This window comes from Pyrgilauda ruficollis, unplaced genomic scaffold (assembly GCF_017590135.1).
Source record: "Pyrgilauda ruficollis isolate IOZ18807 unplaced genomic scaffold, ASM1759013v1 scaffold17, whole genome shotgun sequence".
NCBI lineage: Eukaryota > Metazoa > Chordata > Aves > Passeriformes > Passeridae > Pyrgilauda > Pyrgilauda ruficollis.
The window spans coordinates 8,268,844-8,291,295 of NW_024515875.1; the positions used below are offsets into that span (position 1 = coordinate 8,268,844).

General features: G+C 44.2%; 2 protein-coding genes across 4 annotated transcripts in view; both read left to right on the forward strand.

The window, feature by feature from the left end:
* The window catches only part of LOC121351711 (galactosylgalactosylxylosylprotein 3-beta-glucuronosyltransferase 1-like), a 28,089-nt gene extending 24,404 nt beyond the window's left edge, over window positions 1-3,685 (forward strand). For both annotated transcript variants that reach the window (XM_041464073.1, XM_041464072.1), the window contains exon 6: window positions 348-3,685. The gene's annotated coding sequence lies outside the window, so the exon portion shown is untranslated. The remainder of the gene's footprint in view (window positions 1-347) is intronic.
* Window positions 3,686-7,468: 3,783 nt separating this feature from the next.
* On the forward strand, window positions 7,469-21,969 carry LOC121351698 (beta-1,4-galactosyltransferase 3-like). Of its 2 annotated transcripts, XM_041464055.1 has the most exons (7): window positions 7,497-7,707; window positions 7,865-8,041; window positions 14,884-15,119; window positions 16,723-16,913; window positions 17,530-17,652; window positions 20,325-20,429; window positions 21,333-21,969. In XM_041464055.1, the coding sequence occupies exons 2-7, from the start codon at window positions 8,008-8,010 to the stop codon at window positions 21,472-21,474; spliced, it is 831 nt and encodes a 276-aa protein (XP_041319989.1). In that variant the 5' UTR covers window positions 7,497-7,707; window positions 7,865-8,007; the 3' UTR covers window positions 21,475-21,969. The 2 variants fall into 2 exon arrangements, with proteins under 2 accessions (XP_041319988.1, XP_041319989.1); XM_041464054.1 differs by having other exon boundaries at window positions 7,469-8,041.
* The last annotated feature ends 483 nt before the right edge of the window (window positions 21,970-22,452 follow it).

The following is a 22,452-nucleotide window of genomic DNA, read 5'->3' on the forward strand; positions in this document are numbered from 1 at the left end:
ACAGAGAAGGTTCATCTGCATTTCACAGCTTCCAGACAGACTGAATAGATCCTCAGATCTCATCCTCCTACTCTTTCTTAAAAAAAAAATTATCAGAGAAGTTAAAATAATGACTTTAAGTGCAGACAAAAAAAATCTGTCAGAAACTTTCTCTAATTCGTAAATAAAATCTCCTAGTTAAGACTGTAGTGCAGAGAGAACAAGCAGCTCTTCAGCCATATCCCAGCCCAAAGCATGCACAGTGTGGTTGAGGAACCTGTTCACTGATGCCTGCAAGGTGTTTGCCTGAGCCGGGGGGGATAGTTGTGTTTACACCTTCTTACCTCACCTTGTGTTTGTTTTGACAGAGGCAGAGGGCTGTGATTGTTCCTGAAGTTCATCAGCAACCATAGCAACTGTGCATCCTGCCTGTCCTGCCCAGCGCTCTGCTCCACTGCTGGAGGCTGATAAACAGCCCCAAATGTCACCACTCCAAACAGCTCCCATTGCCCAAAGAGGTGGTAATAAGGAGGGACAGAGCTGGGGTGATGCCCTGAGATCCTCCCCACCTAGGAGAGGAGTGCTTCCCTTCCCCACTGGGCCCTGTACTTTTAACCATTTGTTAAAACTTACTAGATGTGATCTTCATTCTCCGCTGTGCTAGCACAGAGGCTGAAATCCAGGATGGGTGTAGGTGCCTCCAAAGGCCTTTTCTGGCATTTTCCAAAACCTGAGCTTCAGTACAGCAACTGCGAACTGCAGTAGTTCAAGGACAGGAGTTGTCACTAAAGCACAAACATGGACTTGTTGGCCTGAGGCTGGTGTGCTCTCAAAACAGCTTTAAAGCAAGGCTGGCATGACAGTCTCTCCCTCTGAGGGATGCACTCTGACATGTACACAGATCAGCCTTCATTGCTGCAGAGGAGGTTGTGCTGACGAACCTCATGTGGGGTTTGGGAGTTCAGAAGGGATGTGGTGCCTACCCCTCAGCCCAGATCTTGAACTGTCCCTGCTTAAGGTTGTTTTGGAAAACTCCATCTGAGATCTCCAAGCATGGACCCCTCTGGATGAAGTTCCTCTCCTGCACTGAGAGACGTGGCAGGTACTGTACCTCAGAGGCCATGCCTCCGTGTCCTGCAGCAGAGAGCAGAAAGCAGGGGCAAAGATGGGCGGGCTTGGACATGTTCAAGGCCTGGAAGGCTGCTGCAGCACCATCAGGTGCTTCAGGAGCCTCAAATCATGTGCATGGACTTGCTTCCTAGACCTCCAGAGAGGAAGACAACTCTCTGAGAGGGAGGTGGGCAAGAACTGCTCAGAGAAGAGGAACCCTCAGCCTGCACTCATCTGCTGTGAGAGCATCAAGGAATGTGGAGACATCATCGGAAAACCTATCTTGAGCACACACATGACAACTGAAATAACAAATGTGGCAAGGTTTTTCAGCTGAACTTTGAAAGGAATGTGTGGTGCTGTGAAGAGAGAGGAGTCAGTGTCATGTGGAAGGGTTTCCCTTTCCCTCAATAAAACAGGAAGACAGACAGGTGGGAGGCAGCCTACAAAACAGGAGGTGCAAATGAGGACCGAAGGAAGGATGCACTGGATTAAAAGCACAAGTGTTGGTACCATATGTGTGCGTGGGGAGTGGTGTCACTGTGACTTTTCCAGGAAGATTCCTTGAATGACCCAGAAACCCCTCTGAGCAGATCTTTAAAACCTTCTTCACTCAGGCCATGAGAAACAAGGCTTAAGGCATTCAAAACATATCAAGGATTTCACAGCTGGGAGAAAGTTATAAGCAACTGAGTCATCCCTTGCCCAAGGAATTCAGGGCTAGCAGGAAACTTATTTATTTGTTGATTTATTTATACTAGAATTCTTCTCTGCCTATTCCTTGTTTAGCTTTGGTTTTTTAGCTTAGGTCACATGACATATTCATGAAGAAAGAACATTTTCCCCCTTGCCTCAGAACAGTAGAGCTTGGTGTTCACTGATGAATGTCATATGTTCTGTGCTCCCTGGGGTTTCTTTACAATGGTATCTTAAACTGGCAAAATAATCAGAAACACAGCAAGGGGGGCAGTACAGTGAAGGAAATTGCAGTTCTTTTATGCAACAAATGTGGGTGGCACTAAGTTTCTGGCTCCCAAGCAATCACACTGAGGTAAAAACAAGAGCAAAGGACTGCCTCACTCAGCAGACAGCCCCCATGGGTGCTCAGGAAGCCTCCATGAAGGGGGCTCTTTGAAGGGTATCTGAGGAAGGGAGTTGGTCCATATTCCCTCAATGGAGAAGGAGCAGCCATGCATCTTCCTATAGGAGGGGACCAAAGTATGGGAGAGACACAGGGGATGAGATGCCTCCTTTCAGAGAGAGACAGGAGAAATCAAAGAATAGGCAACAACTACAGAAATGGAGACTGCATTTAGTGAGGCAAAGGCCAGGGCCTGTCTGGACGAACACACCAGCAGTACAAGGCCACCCTGCCAGCTGTCTCAGCATGAAGGAAATACTGAATGGGGTGAGAAAGCAATGTATTCTCTGGACTGTAGAAAGGTCCTTACAGAGCTTACTGGAATCTGAGAGCATCAAGTCCAGCATCCACAGAATGCTCTTCACTCTGCATTTGTCAGAGCTTTTTGTCCTGCCGTCTGCAGAAGTTAGCAGGGCTTGCACTCCAGTGGGCTTCACCAGCCCATCCTGCCACAAGGCAGGTGGGCTCAGTGCTTCCACCCAGCATTAACCCAAGATTAAGTCCCCTCCTTTGTGGTTTCAGTGAATGAGCAAGAGCGAGGGAATAAAGGAGTTGATTTATGATCCTCCATTTTCTCCTCTGAGATGGGCAAAGTTTCTGCCCGTATGAACAGGAGGAGATGTGGTGATTAATTCTCTGCCCTTTAACCTCACTCAGGTCCTACATAGGATTTAGGCACTGACAGTGAGTGTTTGTAGCAAGGATCTATTCCCATTGCAACAGATCCTACCACACACATGTTTTTAGAGAGCTGTTCTCTCTACAACCTTACAAGAAAGCAAAATTACTCTTTCTGTATGCACTACACTGTCAGTTCAGTCTTGGTCAGAGTCAGCTCTCAAGACCAGCTCTATTGCACCACCTCCATTCTTGCTCCAGCCTGACCCTATGGAGCAGACCTTCTGTGAATCAAGAAGTTCTGTCAGTCACTACACTGTGCAGAACCGAGACCTTGGCTGGAGAGCTGACATTCCAGGCTAGCAGACAGATGGACCTGTTCAGCACAAATACTGTGTTCCCTGTAGAGCAGCCAGAGGATAGCAAGGACTGCTGCTGGCCAGGCCATACTAGCTAAGGGTGGGTGAGTAACAGGCACCACAGGTTAAGATGGTTGTTTGTCAGCAGAGCTGGGTGGCAGAGCCCAGGACAGAAGCAGCTGTCAGGGATGCAGGCTTCAGGGGAAGTGAGTGCAGTAAGGAGGGAAGCCACTGATCAAGCCCAAAGTGTTTAAATAAGAGAAGGCATCCCAGCGCCTGGTTTTTACTAGCATATTAGTACCTGATATTCATGTTCTCTGAGATTCATCCAACTCACCAACCAATGAGTATTACTAACCTTTCCTGTTGCAGAAAATACTATTGATGAACAAAAGAGAATGTCGAGAAAGTACTTTTTAATGGTTATTTATTTATATTGAATGGTACTAGAGCATTATTAAATATGATGTGAATAGTATGATATTGCATTGTCTTGTCTGCAGCCTAAGGCCTTACTCCTTTTCCAGGAAAACACAGCGGAATCTATAATGGGAAAAGTATCTATTTTAAGTGTTCTCATTTCAAGGCTACTCATTTCACTCTTCCTCTGACCTAAATGTTACAAGTGAAAGTCAAGCAAAAACATTTCAGGTCCCTGAGACCGCTGCCTGCATTATGGAGATAAAGGAAACAGGAAACAGGAGAATACAGCCTAAATTCCAGATTCTCATGGCATCTCTAGCAGTCATTTTGGGCATGGTGCCCATCACTACTGAGATTGCTCTGTAAAGACACTGGCCATGACTCAGAAGGGAGTAGTGGTCAAAACATAGGGCAGGCAGTCAGTTCTCCATCCCGAGGGGAAGGGTGCCACAAGCTGTATTAGTGAAATGTCTGTTTGACAGGAGCCCACTGTTGGCTCTTCCAGAAGCCTAGCAGAAGCTTGGATATCCAGGTTCTGTTTCTAAAGCTCTCACTAAATTACTCTAGCACTGGTCCAAGGTACATGATATCAGTTATCCGGGTTTTTTAACAGCAGGGCATCCACCTCTCAGAAACAAGGAAGCAGTTTTAAGACTCTTCTGAGGAAGCCGTGCTGAAAATTTAGCATACTAGAGAACAAGCCAAATTCATACCTGTGTAATAAAAAAAAAAAATCACATTCACAAAGGTGCTGCTAGAAGAACAACGTGAAATTTACAAGCCAAGATCCTGCAAAGGGCTGAGAAAGAACTGCTGTGGCCAAAGTGCTTGAAACATGCACCTCACTAGAAATCACAGTGTCATGGTTTAAAACCACCTCAGTCCCCAAAAATGAGGGACAGCTCTGCTTGACTGAAAGCATCCACCTATAGAAGGACTAATGCTACCTTCCTGTTGCCTCAGTGGAAACCCTGGGGACTGAGAGGGCCCTGGATAATGCACATTGACCAGCACTGTATGAGCACCCAGCCTGTGTCAACCACTCTGTTACACCAGCTCTTCCTCCCCTCCTCGGGCCCTGCATTTTCAAGGCAAAGCTTCCCAAAGCCACTTTGCTGCACTTTCAGTAGGGATCTAGTGCAGCCCCCAGGAGACAGGGCATGGAGGGGAAAGGGAGAGAAAAAGAGCAAGCAAGAATGAATCTTATTAAACAGAGTGAGGCACTCGTCTCAGTCTCTCATCATGTTCAGGCCTGATTGGAAGTGAAAGCGCATTTGGAGGGAGGGAAAGCCCCCTCCCTTGGGACAATCCAGAGGCTCTTGCACAAACTTAATTTCAAGCTCTGCTGAAGATGGTGTTTGGTTTGGTTTGGGTGTATTTTGGTTTGGGTTGGGTTTCTTTCTCTTTTTTTTTTGTTTTGTTGGGGTTTTTTTTGTATGCATTCAATTTCATTTCCCAGGGAGCTGTGTGAAAATGAGAAAGGCAGACCTTTGGCTGTGAAGCCAGCCCAGTGCCTGGTTCTTACAAATCCAGTCTCACATTGTTTTCCTCCATCACTGCCCTCAATAAATCTCTGCGCAAAGGTTGCTAAAATTCCCCCCACCTCCCTTCCACACTTCAGTGGAGACAGCTACATTATTTTTTTTGCATTTAAGCAATCCAATTCATTTTTAATTCCAAACACACCCTACTTTCCACAGCTCTGTTTAAAACAGGAGCACTGTGACCTTGAAAAGGCTCAGACCTGCTGGCACCATGAAGTTCTGACCTGCACTTTGCTCCTCCTGGCTTGCTTTCTTTCTGGTGAGGAAAAGGCTCGTGATTGGGTTTATGATCCACTCATTTCAGTGCTGATGGTTGAAGGGGAAGGAGAGGAACTTTATTTGGTTTGGAAGGTTCCTGAGGGAGACACACCTGGAGGTTCAGCTCTCCGAGCTCGCACAGAAACATGTGCTGGCTGGCTCGTCTGCAGACAGCTGATCTGCCTAGCTGTATTTAGTTTTCCAGGCTGGAGAACAAATATACACACAGGTGAAAATACAGATTAGGGTAGGCTGTTTTCATCTGACCTCGTTCTTCTGCCCAAGAACTGGCACAGGGTGGCAATTTTTACAACTAAGCCCTGACTGCAAAGAAAGTTAGCAGAGCCACTGATGTGGGGCAGCTCTAATGGTTCAGTGCTCCCTTCTCCAAGACATAGGGAAACATTCATGCTTTGTTCAAATTCTTCCTACACCGAGATTTCCTACTGTGACCCAAGGAGGGATTGCAAGAGAAACATAAAGCACTACTGGTCCTGAAACAATTACCATCTGCAGCCCCAGGTCATACCACGAAAATCTTGATTCCTTTCTTTGTTTCACAGCTGATGCAGAGATTAATTCTTTCCTGTCCTTGGCATTGTACTTGTTGGAGCTACCAGCAGAACAGCGAGTGTTGCTTTGTTTTATGGAGGGGAAGGCAAGCAGGGTGGGCTTGATGTGATTGTAGAGGGAATGGCACAAGGAGAATGTAAACAGTAGAGGCTCATTGTGGTGTACAAAAAAAAAAGCCACCTTTGTGGCAGCAGTATTGTGTGGATTTCAGTAAAGCAAGACTTTGCCCAGGGAAAAGAAAAGTTCTCTACATTTCTTATTTAAAAACCCAATTAAGTTAAAATTAAATGTGAAATTATGACAATTTGCATCCAGGCCTTAAGCAATCCACTTTAATTGAATAATGGGTTGTTCTGCACAGGAGAATGACTGAGATCAAGTTTCCCATACATGTGTCTCATACATCTCAGTCCAACTCTGAAGCAAGAGTACTCCCAACTCCTCATAAAAGTGGTATCACTCTCTCCCCCCATCTCTTGCCATGCCATCCCATTTGGAAGGCAAACAGCAGCACGTGCTTCACGAATCACAGAACAAGGCAACCATCATGTCCAACCCTCCCGCTCAAGCAGGGTTCCCTAGAGCGCGTTCCTCAGGACTGTGTCCAGGCAGCTTTAGAATCTCCCCAGGGAAAGAGACCGGCAGTCTGTCTGGGCAGCCTGTCCAGTGCCCAGTGCCGTGCCTGGCCTGGGCCAGCGCTCATGGGCCGGCTGCCAGGCCAGTGGCTGTGCCTTGGAGCGGGATGCTGGGCTCAGGGAGCCTGCTCCCCCTCACAGATTTCCTTTTAACCCTCTCCCCAGTGCAATGCCTACTCTTCTTTGTAGCCGTGTAGGAATTTAATCTGTAAAATGTCTTTTCCTCTCCCGCATTGAAGCAGAAGCAGGCACATGAGAGCAGACAAATGACTGACAGCACAATCTAACCCCATCTCTTTACAAAATCAGCCGGAGGAGAGAGGAGCATAAAAGCTGAAATTTTTCAGGGCAGCATGGCCGTGGCAGAAGGCCCCTCACAGTGGCCAGGCTGCTGTGGTCCCTTTAGGCACTGGCTGAGGTGTATCCGTTCCACAGCATCGCCTAATAAATCACTTCGGAAAAGACCTCTGAAATCATCGAGTCCAACCTATGGCCGCCCACCACCATGGCAACTAGCCCACGGCACCGAGTGCCACGCCCGGTCCTTCCAGGGACGGAGACTCCACCACCTCCCTGCGCAGTCCATTGCAATGTCTACATTTCCATTCATCTCTCCCTGACCAGGTTAATAACCAATTTAAAGTGGAGACAGTCGGATGTTCATCGAGGAGACAACACGGGGTGCAGTTCAGCAGCCACCCCATCCTTCTCCCTCCTCGCTCACAGCGGCGGCCGCTGGGGGGGGGCAATGACTACATCTCCCAGCATGCCAGGCGGTAGCACCGCCCGGCCGGGGCCCGCCCTGTCCCGCCCTGCATTCTGGGAGCTGTAGTCTGGCCGGAAGGCGGGCGGGGGAGGGCGGGTGCTGCGCCTGTGCCACAGCGAGCCCGTGCCGCTGCCCCGGGGCTGCGGGCGGCGTGGCTTGGCCGGCTCCTGCCTTCTTCCAGCCCGCCTGGCACCGCTCGCACCGGGAAGGGGAGGTCTGGCTCTCGGCGTCCTGATGAAGCCCAGCTAGGGGAGCACGCTGCCGCCTCAGAAAGTTGGAGGAGAAGAAGGAGGAGGAGGAGGTCTGCACAGCGATGTAGCCCAGAGCGTGGAACGGCAGCCCGCGGAAGGCAGTTCGGCTCCTCACCGCCCTGATCCTGGAGCATGGGCTAAAAACTATGTTCCTCTCCCGTATGGAAAATCATTGTTTCCTGCTGTTTGTGTTTGTCTTCCAAGCAGTATTTATCCTGATCCTCTACCGAGGCGGACCTTCGCGTGCGTTCCGCGGGTTTTTCGAGTGGCCTCAGGTGGTGGATTACTCGAAGCCGCACGACGTGTACACAAACCTGAGCCTGTTCACCCGGGCCCCCCGTGAGGACGCGATGCCCGACTGCTCAGCGCGGTCCCCAGTGCTGGGTAGGTATGAGCCTCCAGAAACCTCGGGAAGCTGTGTGACAGAGCCCCTCTCATGGCCCTGAACGGGTCAGAAATGGAAGCTGTGTCTTCTGCAAACTTTGGGACAGGTGTGCCGATGTACTTAGGCTGACAAAATTTAACAATGTGTTAACAACTCGTGTTGGTTTTATTGCTTGTGTGAGGGTGAGTATTTTACTGGCCTACAAATTTCCAGTACTGAGAGTTTGGTTACATAGATGTCAGCATTGTAGATCAAGAGTGAAAACAGTGCATGGTGATAATATCAAGTTAGTAATGCTTCTTTTTTTTTTTTTTTCCTTGGCAATCCTGTGTAAAACGACCCAACGATTCAGAAAATGCATAATATTGACCTCTGACTTTAACTCCTGGGTTCTTTGTCTTAGCCTTATATCAAGCCTGTAGCTCAATATAAATTTATTAAGTTGACTTGAAATCAGCTTAAGGAGGATGTATGAGGATGGCACCTTGCTCTTCGTGGTGATCTTCTAGTCTATGATTGTTACACATCCTTTAGGCTTAGAAACTTCTCTGTTAGACTAAAAGTCTGGTCACAGGTTAATTTGTATTCACAGTAGGACCAAACCAGAGCTGATCTTAGAAGCAGCATTCATCCAGCTGTGGCAGCTCTAAAACAGTTCAGAAATTTTAAGTCAGTACAAAGCCAAACCTATAAAGCAGGTGTGTTGCCAGTAAAGTCATGGTGCTGCTCAGGCAATAGTGACTCCCTTTGACTCAGCCAGCCATGAATGGATTAAGTCCCATCAGCATGCACTTACAGCTGGTTTGGGGCCATCACCTTGGTAGGGTACTGTGTAGTAAGTTACTTTTGTCAGGTTTTTCCATTCTGCAAAGGTTTCTGCATGTGTAAATGTTGAATACAGCTAGCCTTGGACTGCTGTTCTAGGAAAGCTGGTCACTGCACATGGAGCCCATAGGAGCAAATGGCTGACCTTGGTTCACGTGGAAGTTCTGTGGGAAGCCAGTGCTCTTGTGTCAAGTTGCTTACTTAGGTTGGAGAACTCTGCTGGGACCCTTTGGATGAGCCTGCTCAGACTGCAGTCTTTGTAATGATTCTTATTCTTTTGAGATGTTTTCTTCCTTCCCCTGTTGCTTGCAATTAAATTAAATACACACAGTATGTGTGATGAAATTGTAAGATAGCCTTGAGTGCGTGTTTCAGCATTTCCCTCAGAAATGGCTCTACTAAATCCTGAAATCCTGATAGCACAGAGCCTTTTCACTCAGGTGCTGGTTGTCATGGCCTCAGTGCACTGCAGCCCATTCAGTTCTGGGATGCTCCAATTCATTGTTCCAGGCTGAATTGTTTTATTTGAAAAAGCACAGCAGAAATGTGACTGCACCTAATTTGTCTCCACTACTGATGAAAATCCCCTCTCCTAAAGAGTCAGATAAGACAACTTTAGTGTCAAAAAGAAAGAACCAAACAATTCTGCAGCTTGCCTGCAAACCATCAGATAAGTAGTGACGTATATGGGGGAGGCAGATGCAGAGTAAAATTACACTAATTTGTGCTCTTAGAGCTGGGAAATCTTTTTAAGCGATCTTCTGCCCATCACTGAGTGCTAAGGACAGGGGATCGTCCTGCAGGCGGTACTTCAGAGCTAAAATGGAAACATGATGTTAGTCACAGACAGAAACAAACAGTAAGCTGGCTGGGAGAGAAAAAAGGCAACCACGAGGCAAAGTAACTGTGTGAGCTTTGCTGTATGAAAATACAGAGTTGAGCACATGAACCATTGCTGAAGTGAAACACAAGTAATTTGGAGCTCTGGTACAAATTCAGCTTAAGAAAAACAAGGTCTCTGCTACTGCTTAACTTTTACTCAGTGGTGTTTCCCTGTAAATATAGGCTGTAAATTATTACTTCTATCACTGCACGCAGCCTCTTCTGGGCGTTTGGCTCTTTTCTTAGCTGAGAAGCGTGCTGTTTTGTGAGGGAGTTGTCCCTTGTTTTGTACGTGATGGGCACGTATGAATTGAGCTATAAATACTTTATAAATGTCTTGAATAGTTGTTGCCATCATCTCTCATGATACTGATGATTCTTGGAAGCATTGTATTGCAGAGAGCAATGCCTTTTAATATTAATTTCATCAACTCTATTAAATGAGATTTCAAATCAATTCTTGAGGACTCAGCCTCCTGTTCAGAGCTGGTAATAAGTCACTGTGCCCACTCTAAAGTGTGTTAAAGTACCTGGAAGGATGCCAAATGGCTTAAATGGTTTCTGCATCGGGGCTTTTATGAAGTGCAGCACTTTTTCCATTTATATATAGAGTAGATCATTTTGATAACTGTTTGAATGTTAATCAGCTTGCAGCTCATCTGTCTTATTTCCTGTCTCCTGAATCTGTAGCAACTTGGTTCTTCCAGGACTTCCAAGAATTACAGTATAATTGCTAATCATCTCTGCCTTAGAGGAATTAGACTTCTGCTGACTAGTGGTGCTTTTAAACACCTAGTGTTGTCCGCTGAACATTTTGTGACCAACAACTTGAAAAGCATTGCAGGTATTCACTAATATTGTGAATAAATTACTCGAGTTCCCTGAAAGGTTGAAGTTTCTACACAAGTAACCCATTGCCTGTTTCTTCCTCCTCTGTTTTCAGAAAAAGTGACGTGCTTATATGCCGGGGTTATACTTCATTAAACATAACTAAGCAGCTTTTAAATTCAAAATCTGACTTTCTCACATTGCATGCAAGATGTCTTGCTTCAGTTTATCTTTTCCTCTCATGAGGAAGAAGTTTGGTGCTAGAAGATTTGGCTTTATTGTGTTATTTCTGGTTTGGTTTAAAGGGGTACCTTCCTTCGTGCATGGTATGTGCTGAACAAGTTGGTTTGGCCCTCGAGGACTTTAGTAGCTGAAAGTTCTGTCTGCAACTCTGCTGTTTATAATTTGCTCATGCTATGGAAGGATTTTTTCCAAGCCCTTCTTATAGCAGTTACTGCCTTTCACTCCCATCTGTCATAACCTTTTCATGAGCAGGACCATCTGTTGTATTAAGTAGCTCCTGCTATATTTTCTAATGCTGCCAGAGTTTCTTCTCTTGGATTGAAAGAGAAATAAAAAGGTGGCAGTGCTGAATGCTGAGATTTATTTTCAGGTGTCATTGAGGCAGCCTTGTAGTCTATCATTAGAAGCTGATGCTAAAATGAAAGCTGTTGGTCTGATTTTTTATTTTTTTTTCCCAAGCACTGGTAGAATTACACAAATATGACTCTGTTAATGTAGTGTGTTACACTGCAGTAATCCAGTGCAGCGTTCACCCGTGCTACTGTTCCTCTTGTTTATCTTGTGTAAGTTCTGATTATTCTGATTGGGCTTGGCAATTACAGCTGCAAACTCTAAATGAGTTCAGAAGCCCTGGAGTTACTTCCATAAGGTGGGATAGATATGGTCAAAGTCAATAGGTCCCTTGATAGATAAATATATTGCCTGGGGAGTGAAGCAAGCAGGGAGTGTGCTGTCACTGGCACCAGCTAACACAGACAGGGAGTTGTGAGACCTAACTGTACACTGAAGTTTCATATCCATTAAACACCCTCTATGTGATGGTACAGGCACATAAACATCTTTGGAACCAGGCCATGGAAAAATTGCTTGGACACTTCAGGGTGTTGATTCTGTACCCTGCCTCAACAGGGATCCTGTGCCTCCTAGTATGTGTAAGATGGGTTTTTCTCCTTCTCCAAGGCTGTGCTTTGGCAGTTTTATTTATCCCCCTTTGGTCCAGCCTGCAAGCGCTCTGTTCACATTTGGGATTTAATTGGATTAGATTGCATTAGCCTTTTGTTAGTTGGACGGCAGGGAGACATGAGAGCCAGAATGTAGCTTGTAGCCAAGGAGTGTAGGGCAGCCAGAGGTTTTGGGGATGTAAGTCACACTGATTTTTTATTTTTTTTTCCTTCCCTTGGCATATTCCTGATTGAGTTTCTGAGCTGATTTGTTTGAGGTGTGGAGAGGCAGCATGGCAGAACATTATAACTTGAAAAACCTGGAAAATGCAAATGTTACCCTCCTGAATGGTATTCTTGGGTGTGGAAGGAGAGAGCAGGAGTGAAGCTTTTCACATTATCTTACTCATACCCTTACGTTCAAATTAAGATCTTATTTTTTCTGGAATTTAAAGCTTGTTGCTGCAGAATCTTACTCTGCAATACAGAGTTCCAATTGTTTTATAGAAAATAAAACCCTGCCTTTGTGGGAGAATAAAAGAGATTAATTGCCTTTCTTATTTTTTTTTCCTTAGAGCAGTGATCTATAGTTTAAATCCTTGAATATAATACTTCTTTAGCAAGCTCCAGTTGTCATCAAATCAGTGGTTAATGGTGCTTTAGGTTGAAAGATCTGATAATCAGCGAGTCCATTAATCTAAACAGCAACATAAACTACAGGTTGATAACATTGTTGGGCTGAAACGTGGGAGTCTTAATGGTGGAAAGGGAAACTGCATGCACAGAGGTAGGAAATAATGTCATGAAATGTTCACTGTAGATGTGACCTAGGTTCATAGCCCACACAATGATTCTCTGAAGAACCACTCTTCTGTTTCAGGTACAAATATATGGCAGCGTACTCTGCTTTCCTGCTGCGGGTAATGCAGTGAAAATCAAATTCTCCTGTATTTTAAATAGTTGGAAGGACTGAAAAGTGATGTTTAAGAGTCAGCTATTGCGAAATCTTGCTGACAAGCAAAAGTCAGGCTTTGTTTTTAAAAACAAACCAACAAACAAAAACCAATGAACAAAACCCATGCAGTGGAATTCAGACCACATGTTTCTGACAGCATGAGAAATGGGATCAGTGGCTCTTCAGACTGACCTTCAGGAAACGCTATTTGTGTGTTCCTTGAGGAAGGAAAGGAGACACTTATCAAATACAGGTTTGCTCATCAGAAAGGTGAGGTGTGGCAACTTCCTCATAGTAGCAAAATGCTCCCTGGTTCAGAATGGACACTTTGAATTTGATGGCAAATTTAGTCCTTAAGCCTTGTTACTGCTCTAAAAAACCTAAAACCAACCAACCCCCAAAAAACCCAAACCTCCAAAACCAGTGGAGGGATATTGCTTCCTTTTGTGTCAATTAAACAGGATGTGGGTGTGGGCAGGCTCAGTTTTTTTGTTTGTTTGTTTTTGTTAGAATTGTAGCAGAGATTTGAACATAAGATGGACTGAAAGAAGCATATTCTGGACTCACTTGGTCATTAAAACACACCTGTACCACGTTCTGCTCAAATGAAAGCTCCTGAACACCAGGCCTAAATATTTGCTCTCTCTCATGCTTCATTATCAGAATTTATTTCGGTGGTTTAAGAGAGAGTCTCACTTACAAGATACTGAAAACCTGATTTAGGACAGCCATGATGTTAATTATCACCTTGGAAAGAAAAGAAAATCTTGTTTATAGATATAAAAAAAAAAAAAAAAAAAAAAAAACAACCCACCACCAACTACAAACTTGCCTTGCAGACTTCTGGTGCAAAAAAACATTTTGCCTTTGGTAGAATGGCCTGCAAAGAATTTTTGAATAGACCTGTCGTTTGAAATTGCCAGTTTCTAATTATGATTTGGGTGAAAGTTTTTTTCCTAGTTCATTTAAGCATTGGATGTTAATCTTGTTCTGCATCTGTGTTTTATTTTCTTAAAAGTTCACAGTTGTAGAAAAACATTGAGACACACTGGTTTGTATATAAATATAAGTATTCTGCTACTTCTGAAAGCTTTTCTCACTACTCAGGAAGACAGGCATTTAGATAATTTAGAATTTGTTTATTTATATTGTAACAATGAGGTTTGTGTTAAAATGGGTATTGACACTTTGTATGGATTCTTTTTCACTACGACTTGTCAGTATTTTTCCATCTGAAGAATGGAAGGATTCATGTAAAAATGCAGATCTTTTTTTAATTAGGCAAAAAAGCTTCAAGATATCCAGTATATTTTATATTAATATTATTATTTATATTTGTAATATTATTTTATATATTTCTATTAAAAACAAATTGCTGAGTAGAACAACGATCATATATAATTTCTTTTGCTATCCTGTGCCTGTTCTGACAATATAACATCTTTCTTATTTCTCTTTCTGTCATCTGCTTCTCTCAACGTTTTGAAGTACTGCCTGCTTATCACTGCGTATAAAAGGAAATAATATAGCAAATTCAGCCATTGTGGCATGTGATTATAACATCAAATTGGACTTGAAGTGCTCTTAAAGGTAGAGCTGACATTTTCTAAAGCATTTCTATTCATCCAGGCTTTAAACTGTTTCTCCCCTGACCTGCTGAATATCCACTTGCACATCTTTGTCCTTGAGTCTCTTCTGAAAGAGGCTTAGAGAAATTTTCCAAATGGGTAGCAAAAGCAGATGTGTCTCTTCATCTTGAATAATCTTCAACGCTGTTTCTTTCAGCGAATCCATTTATTCAAGGATCTCATCTGAGCAACACAAGACTGTAGCAGGCAGGCAGTCCCAGGGAGAAGCAGCTGTGCTGCAGCCCAGTGAGACTGGCTGGCCGTGCCAGGACTCGGGATGCCTGGCAGGTAGTGTGTCCTCCTGGTGCTGAGCTGGCCACCTCTCCCTGCTCCACTTGCTCCTTGTGGAGCAGGGACAGGTGGCCAGCAGGCAGCAGTGAAATTTGTCATGGAGCCACTTCTGCATGGGTGCTGTTAACTCTGCTGTGGTGGGGCTGCTGTCTGAGGGAGCAACCATGGGTAGCTGATCTCGTAGGTCTGACAGAAGGTGGAGAAACATCACTCATCTTACTTTTCCTTTTTTCTGTCTCTCCTTACAGTTGGTCCATTAACCATCACCTTCAGGGTGCTTCCTAGTGAAAGGATGATCATGAAAAGAAATCCTTTTGTCCAGTCTGGTGGCCACTACAAGCCCCCTCACTGCTTTCCCCGCTACAAATCCGCCATCCTTGTGGCCTACAGGAACCAGGAGAAGCACCTTCGCCATCTTCTCTACTACATCCATCCCTTCCTGCAGCGCCAGCAGCTCAGTTACACTATCTACCTGATTCAGCAGGTAAATCCAAGTCAAATGTGCTTGCTGGGAAGCTCACCTACACCACTTAAGGGTTGGGTTCTGAAGAAGAAATGTGACTCTTCTGATGTGGAAATACTGTTTTATGCATGGGCTGAGAGGAGGTCAGATGGCTGTCCCGCCTCCATGACTGCTAATGATTGAAATACCATACCACTTGTCAAGATCATCATTCTGCTATTAGTTGGTTCTGTTGTGGTTTGTTGTTTTTTTTTTCCTGGAGGTATAAATTTGTCACTAAGTGGTTGTGCCGGTTTGAAAGTAAACCAGCGGGAGAAATGAACCCCCACAAAATCACCTTGAGAAAGATTTCAGATCGGAATTAAAACTTAATAGAAAGATTACAATAAATGCATTCATACAGAAACACTGGCTTAAAGTGAAAGTGACAGAGTATAACCTGTCCCCCTGTTGGTCAGGATGGTGGTCACAGTCTGATTAAGTGGTGGCTGCAGTGTTGAAAAAGGTGGTCCTGCAGAAGATCTGGTCCTCCTCTGGGTTCCTCGAGCAGTGGTGGTGTCCCAAATCCCAAATCCCCAAATCGAGATTATATGTGGTCAGGTTCAGGTGGTACCTCCCCCAGGACAGGGAGTTTCACCATGGAGTGATGTAGTCCTGTAAGAGACAGAATATTTTTGGAGTCCTTGGTGGTGGTTGTTGTTGCCAGGTGTTCTGCTGGTGCCATTGAGTTCATGATGGCCCCTCAGCGGAGACCCTTGAGGATGGGTGGGACTGCTGCTTCACCGGAGGGAGGTACCAAGCTGAGTCACTGGTGTGAAGAGAAAGAAACGCTCTCCTGCCTTGCAGGGCTGCTTCTTTTTTTCTTATGTAACACCCAGCTGTAGCCTGAGGGGTGGCTGTGCACTGGGCAGCTGCTGCAAATGACCCTTCTTTAAGAGTTTGTCTGAAAATGGTGTAGAGGAAAGTAGAATGCAGAGTTTGGTTACACCCCACAGTAGCAGTTTCCTTTTGTAACCCAGGACAGTGGTAACTTTTGTTTTCCTCTTTTTGAGATTGGCATGTGGTTTGTCAGTGTGACTACTGAGGAAAACCTGGAGACTAAATGCTGAAGTGAAGCTGGATATTTTCAGTCTGTGTCAAATATAAACATGTGGCATGGCCCTGCTGTGGGGCAGCCTGTGCAGGTCAAGTAACCTTTTGTACCTGACATGGACTGGTGTTGCAAAAGATCAGTGGCAAGGGAGCAAGTTTCGGATCCATCAATTAAAACCAGTATTGGGAGAGCAAAGAAGCTTTTTTGTTTTACCAAGATCTTTTTCTCATTTGTAAGTTTTAGTAATCTGGTCAGGGCAAAAGTGTTGCTGTGCAGATGTGCACCTGAGGATTGGCTTATGGGTCTCTTGAAAGCTGCCAACAGGGCATAGCCCCTGACATAGCAAAGCTGACAATTGTTGAGAACGTTGTGAAGAGGATGGGTGACATTTTCAAAGCTGGGAGCATGGAATTTGCAGCCAGTATTGATTCATTCATTTGAATAAGGCTTTTGGACTAAAACAAATTTCAGCTGAGTTATCTAACAACATCTTTGTTGTTTTGGTGAAGAAATGTAGTTTTTCTTTTCCAGGTGGGGACTGGTTCATTTAACCGAGCAAAGCTGCTTAATGTCGGTGTCCGGGAAGCCATGAAGGATGAAGAGTGGGACTGCCTTGTCCTGCATGATATTGACCTGGTGCCTGAGAATGATTATAACCTGTACATTTGTGATGAATATTATCCCAAGCACATGGCCAGTGCCATGGATAAGTTTCAGTACACGTAAGTGCCTCCATTTGCTTTCTGTGGATATATTCCAGTTGGTTCACTTCCTGTTAGAAAGTATGGGTGGGAACAGTGAAAGACACAACCTTTATGAGATTTTCTGTGTGTTAGTTTTGCAGTAGTTACTTCCTAGAAAAGGATATTTTTGACCCAGGCACGCAATCTTGAATGTTTCCTTTCCTGTAGTTCCCTGTTCCGCAGTTAGCTCAGCTTGCCAAATGACTGGCAGGTTTCTGTTTGACTTTCCTTCAAGAAAAAAAAGTATAAGGTGGGAATATTGGATCATGTGGAACATGATGTGGTAGGTTACAGGTACTTTAAACTGATCCAAGATACGAATTTTGAAACCAGCTTTACTTTGGTCAGTTTTGGGGGAAGGTGTTGGGAAACAATGAGGGGAATGGAACATGATGGGAATTACACTGGGTTTACTGTTTTGGGGATTGGCATTGTCAAGACAGTGACTGCAAGTATGCAAGTAATGTATGTGTGACTTGGATCACACTGTTAGTTGTGGAGGACAGGCATTAGCCTTCAATAGTGAACTCTGGTTTTTGGTGGTTGGGTTGTTTTGGAGGGTGGTGTTTGTTTGTCTGTTTGTTTTCTCTTTTAGTCTGCCATACAAGTCCTTTTTTGGGGGTGTGTCTGCTCTGACTCCAGAACATTACATGAAGATGAATGGGTTTCCCAACACATACTGGGGCGATGGTGGTGAAAATGATGACATTGCTACAAGGTACCAATGCACAGGACAGGCTTGAAATGGATCTAGGGTGGCAAGTGAAGCACAGCAGCACCCTAGGAAAGGAACCAACAACATTGTTCCTTAATGTGCTTGCAGTACCATTGTAATCCCAAATGCTCTTGGTATTGGGAATGCTTAATGTCAGAAGATGCTCAGAACCTATGAATCCAATCACTTGTTCTGGGAAAAGGAAGCTTTCTTATTTCTGGGGAGCAGAATGTTATTTCACATCCTTGTGCCTTCAGTGCAAGGGGTTGTAACTACTTGTGGTTGACAAGTGCCTCCAGTGATGTTGACAGCCCCAAGGGAGGGAAGGAATCTGCAAGCTTGAGGAATAAGAAGGTACTTAACTAATTCTCAGACAGTTGGCAGTTTAAGTTAAGTGCATTTAGGCTGCTCCAAGTGTTACCTAATCACTGATACTTGGGATTAAGGAGCAAGAGAAATTCTACCTTTTGTCTGCAGTGCTGGGTGATGGAGGAGCCTGTGTACCAGTGTGAGTCAGTGACAGCAAGAGTTGATGGTTTTTCTTGTACTTTGGTTGCCATGGCAGCAGCATTCTATAGATGAGTTTAGTTCCAGGTGCTCTGCCTAATGTGAATTCTTCAAGTACAGAATCATGGCTGCAGCTTCTTTATTCAGCTTTGGAATTGCACTGTGCACCTTTATGATCCTGCACTGAGGCAGGCTCACGGGGAGTTTATAAAACTAAACTGACCATGGAAGCCTTTGTTATTTTTGTCTTGCATAATGTGACAAGTTACAGGGTTTTTTCAAAGCAGCATTCATCTGGGAATTGAAAGCCAGATTTTTTAATATAGAATTCCTCCTTTGCCTTTCAGAGAAAGCCAACTAAAAGGTTGTACAGTTGTTTAGAGAGTCAGCATTTATGAAAGGAATAGAATGCCAGGAAAATAGATCTTTACATCAAGTACTACAATGCTGGGTCTATTCAGCTGTTCTTAGTATAGCTTAGGCATCTAATTTGGTTTTTGGTACCCAGGGTAGAGTCATGCCAGTTATGCATAGGAGTGCACTTCTTTGAAGAGAATCCTGGAAGGCAAGTGAATTCTATAGCTCCCAGAATAGCCCTTTCTGGAAGGAAATTAGAGCCTATGTTTTCAGAGAAAACTTACACTAATGATTAGCAGTGTTTTGGCCCAGAGATACATGGAGGCTGTGGACAATGCCTGTTAATGATTTATTCACATTCTGAAGTCTCAGCCTGCAGAAGTTCGGAATGAACTGGCTGTTCTTCAATGACCAGCTGGGATCTGGATTTTAGGAGGTGCTCAAGCACTTTTTGCCATGTAGCAAAAAAATTAATGAATAATTTTTTTTGACATTTTAATGTCCAGTTTTAAAAAATTCTGTGCAAAGATGATTTTTTTCTGGGATACTGCTTATTAAAAGCAGAGTTAATGAAAAAAACTGCCAGCTGCTACTTGTAGTCACCAGACTGCAGTACTGTGATACAAGTTGCAGCAAATACCAGGATCTACCTTCTATTAGAAGTAAACACTGTTCTAATTGGAGCCACTCATGTGTTAACATTTTCAACTACAGGAAAGTCTCTTGGACTCTTCTTAACAGTAAATGAATGTATTAACTATTCAGTTTTAGTCTTATTTGCAATGCAAAAAAACTTTTTGTAACAGCAAAGCTAGTTTAGTGCTCTTGCTTTTTTGTCTCTTTATGATTGAATGTGCCATAAGCTTATGTTCAGAAAACAAGAAACTTGTCTAAAACTCCATGTGAAATAATGGAACTACAACACTGTCAGTGAAGTGTTATAATCATCTGATGGCTCTAGCCTAACAAATATTTTCAGTTCTGTAGCCTTTCAGCTTTATAACATTCCTGCTGTATCAGATCCTGATGGAATGCAGTCAAATGCTGCACACATGCCAGTTAGATAACCTCAATGGAGCAAACATTCGTTCTTACATTGACAGGAATTTTCTCTGCCTAAGGGCTGTCCTGTGATAACAGAGATTTGGTAGCCCTAGCACTATTGAAGGCACTTTTTATTGGCAAAGTAACGTAGCTGCTATCAGCAGCGGGCTGTGAGTTGCTTGAAAGTCACCCAAAGTGCTGGGCTTAGAAGCTCTGTTCTTGAATTCTGAGCCTTCAGTCCCTCTTCTCTTATCTAACTGTACTGCAGCTGAGTTTACATATGTTTGTCTGGTGCCTGTATTTACCCCTAATCTTTTATGAACCAGTCTAATCAGGCCATCTGAATGAATGGCACTTCTCAAAGAACAGAGAGGCTTAATCTGGTTTTGAAACTCAGGACTGGCTTCCTTTCAGAAACTGCAAGTTTGAGGTCTTTTTTTTTTTCTCCTTAAAGTTTAGGTGATGGACCTCTAGGCAGCAAATCTCTGCTCTTAGGAGGAAGTGGAATAATGCTCGGATTCAGGGGAACTGCTCTTGAATGCTCTGTATGTTGTAGTTCATTCCCTGCTTGCTCTAATCCCCTGTGCACTGCAGCTGGGAGCTTTCTAGACCAAGCCTGGCCTAGAACCTGCTAGAGAAGGTCGTGTGGCCCTGTGCTGCTTCTGCACTTTGTTTTTATTGCATTAGCACTGAAAATCATCTGTGACCATAAACCTGGAAGTGGCATCTCTGTGCCTAAGCAAACACTTTCGTGTGTTGTTTTAAAGGATTTACTTGGCAGGAATGAAAATAGTCCGGACATCACCTCACCTTGGCCGCTACCGAGTGATGGACTACAATGAAGAGACAGAGATCCAAGAGCCTTGGAGGAGGTACCTGCTGGGGCTGGGGGCAGGTTGGCTGTTGCTGTCATCTTCCCCAGCACAGGCTACGTGTGCCTCATGTCACTGCTGCTTTTTCTGCTTTAGGAAGGCTATTTAAAAGCAGCCCCCAGTCAGTTTCAACTGAATCATTTGGCTCCTGTCTTCACATTTGAAGGGTTTCTCCTAGTTTCCTGCCTTTTCTTCCTATTGTGAAGGACACATGCCAGCTAGGAAGGTAACACATAGATTTAAACATGAAATTATACAGGGAGTAAAACTTAAAGAAAAAAATACTGTCTGTCTTATAAATAGGGAGATTTCAGTTTGAAGAGGCACTGTGTTGCAAGTCCCCAATATTAAAAGCTGGCTGTTCAGTCTGTGTGGAATTACAACATACCATTAAAATAGTGAAAAGCAATATTCTAGTTTGAAGACATGAGAAAGGTGCTATGAGAGACTTGATCAAAGACTGTTTTATATAGAAGAGCTGGAGGAGGGTGTTGGGTCAAGTGTGGTGGAGGCTTCTCATACCAGCAGTGCAGATTTCTCTTTATCATCTCAAAACTCAGGTTTCCATAACAACCCTGTCAAAAACCTACCTACAGCAGCCTGTGTACACCGTGGCTGCAAAGTTCTGCGTTGCACTCCCAGCTCTCTGTAAGCTGCTGACAGCTTCTTGGTTTTTGGAGACTCTAGCTGCCACGTCGCTGGGCTCCTCTCTGATCACGGTCCAGTCCAAACTGTCCTCCTTGTTTGGAATACTCAGTGTCAACTCACTCTAATCTGTTCAGTCTGTATCGTGGGAAGAATTGTCTCAGGGCTTTTCTGCCCTCTGGAAGACTCTTTCTTCTGCAGCTTCAGCTGCAAATGTTACCTTCTTTCTTCTAACTGCAGGTATTCTTCCTCCCTCAGGCCTCCTTCCCAGCACAACACCAGAAAAACATGGAAAGCTGATGGAATGAATACATTACAGTTCAGGCTCCTTTCCAGGACTAAGCATCCTCTTTATACCAAGATCACTGTGGACATTGGATATGTTCCCCCATTTTCTTAAGAGACTGAAGACAAAAGCAGAGGTTGGGTGCCACATGGGCATTCAGCCAATCCCTCCCATTTTCCTGTGGCATCTGTCCCACCTGAGATTAACCCTTTTGCCTTTCACTTTTCTTCAATGTTTCAGGTTTAGAAGAGGCTCCAGGAACAGGGTATGACAGCTACTAAACAGTCTGTGGCTTACTGTAAAAATTGTCCAAGTCACTGTAAATCTGACTCCTGAGCCATGTCTACAGCAGTAAGCCAATCCAAGCTTTCTGGAGCCTTTGTTCAGTAGCTGGATAGCTCTGTCCTGCCTTGTACTTAAGTGTTAATTGGGATGCAAGCCATTCTGTCAGATTGGCCTCTGACGTGTTGTATTTTGAGAAGGTGTTGAAGCCATTTACAGTTCTATAAATATCTTCTGTGAATTTGAATAAAATAAATGGAGTTATGTGTTTGGCTTAAGAGTTTTTCAGAATGCTGAATAAGAGTGTAATAAAAGAGAAAGTTGCCCTGAAACCAGACAAACCAGTTTAAATCCCCAATTTTTTTTTTCTGACCCAAACCACCACTGTTGAAATTGTTTTAGTGTTGCTGCAAGTAATGCAGACTGAGTGGGACCTGAGGCTGTCACCTAGTCTAACCTCCTGCTCAGAGCAGGGAAATTAATCTACTACTACAGCTGTTGCTCAGACATTAAGTATCATTCAAGGCTGAGCTGTCTTCAATATAAAATACTTGTGAGAAATTGAATACTAGTTTTTCCTCAAGGTCAAACATGTCAACAGTGGAGCTGTGACCCTGGCAGGAATGTGTTTGTAATTACCTGACTGTGAGACTGACACAGTCAGCCCAAACCCTTGCCCTTGCTGTAAACCTACTTTCTCTGCCACTCAGTCTGTAGCACTGCCTGTCAGGTCCAGTTATTTTGAGAGTGTGACACGGGGTATTTTGGCTTGTTACTTGAAGATACAAAAGCTCCTTCACCACTGAAAAG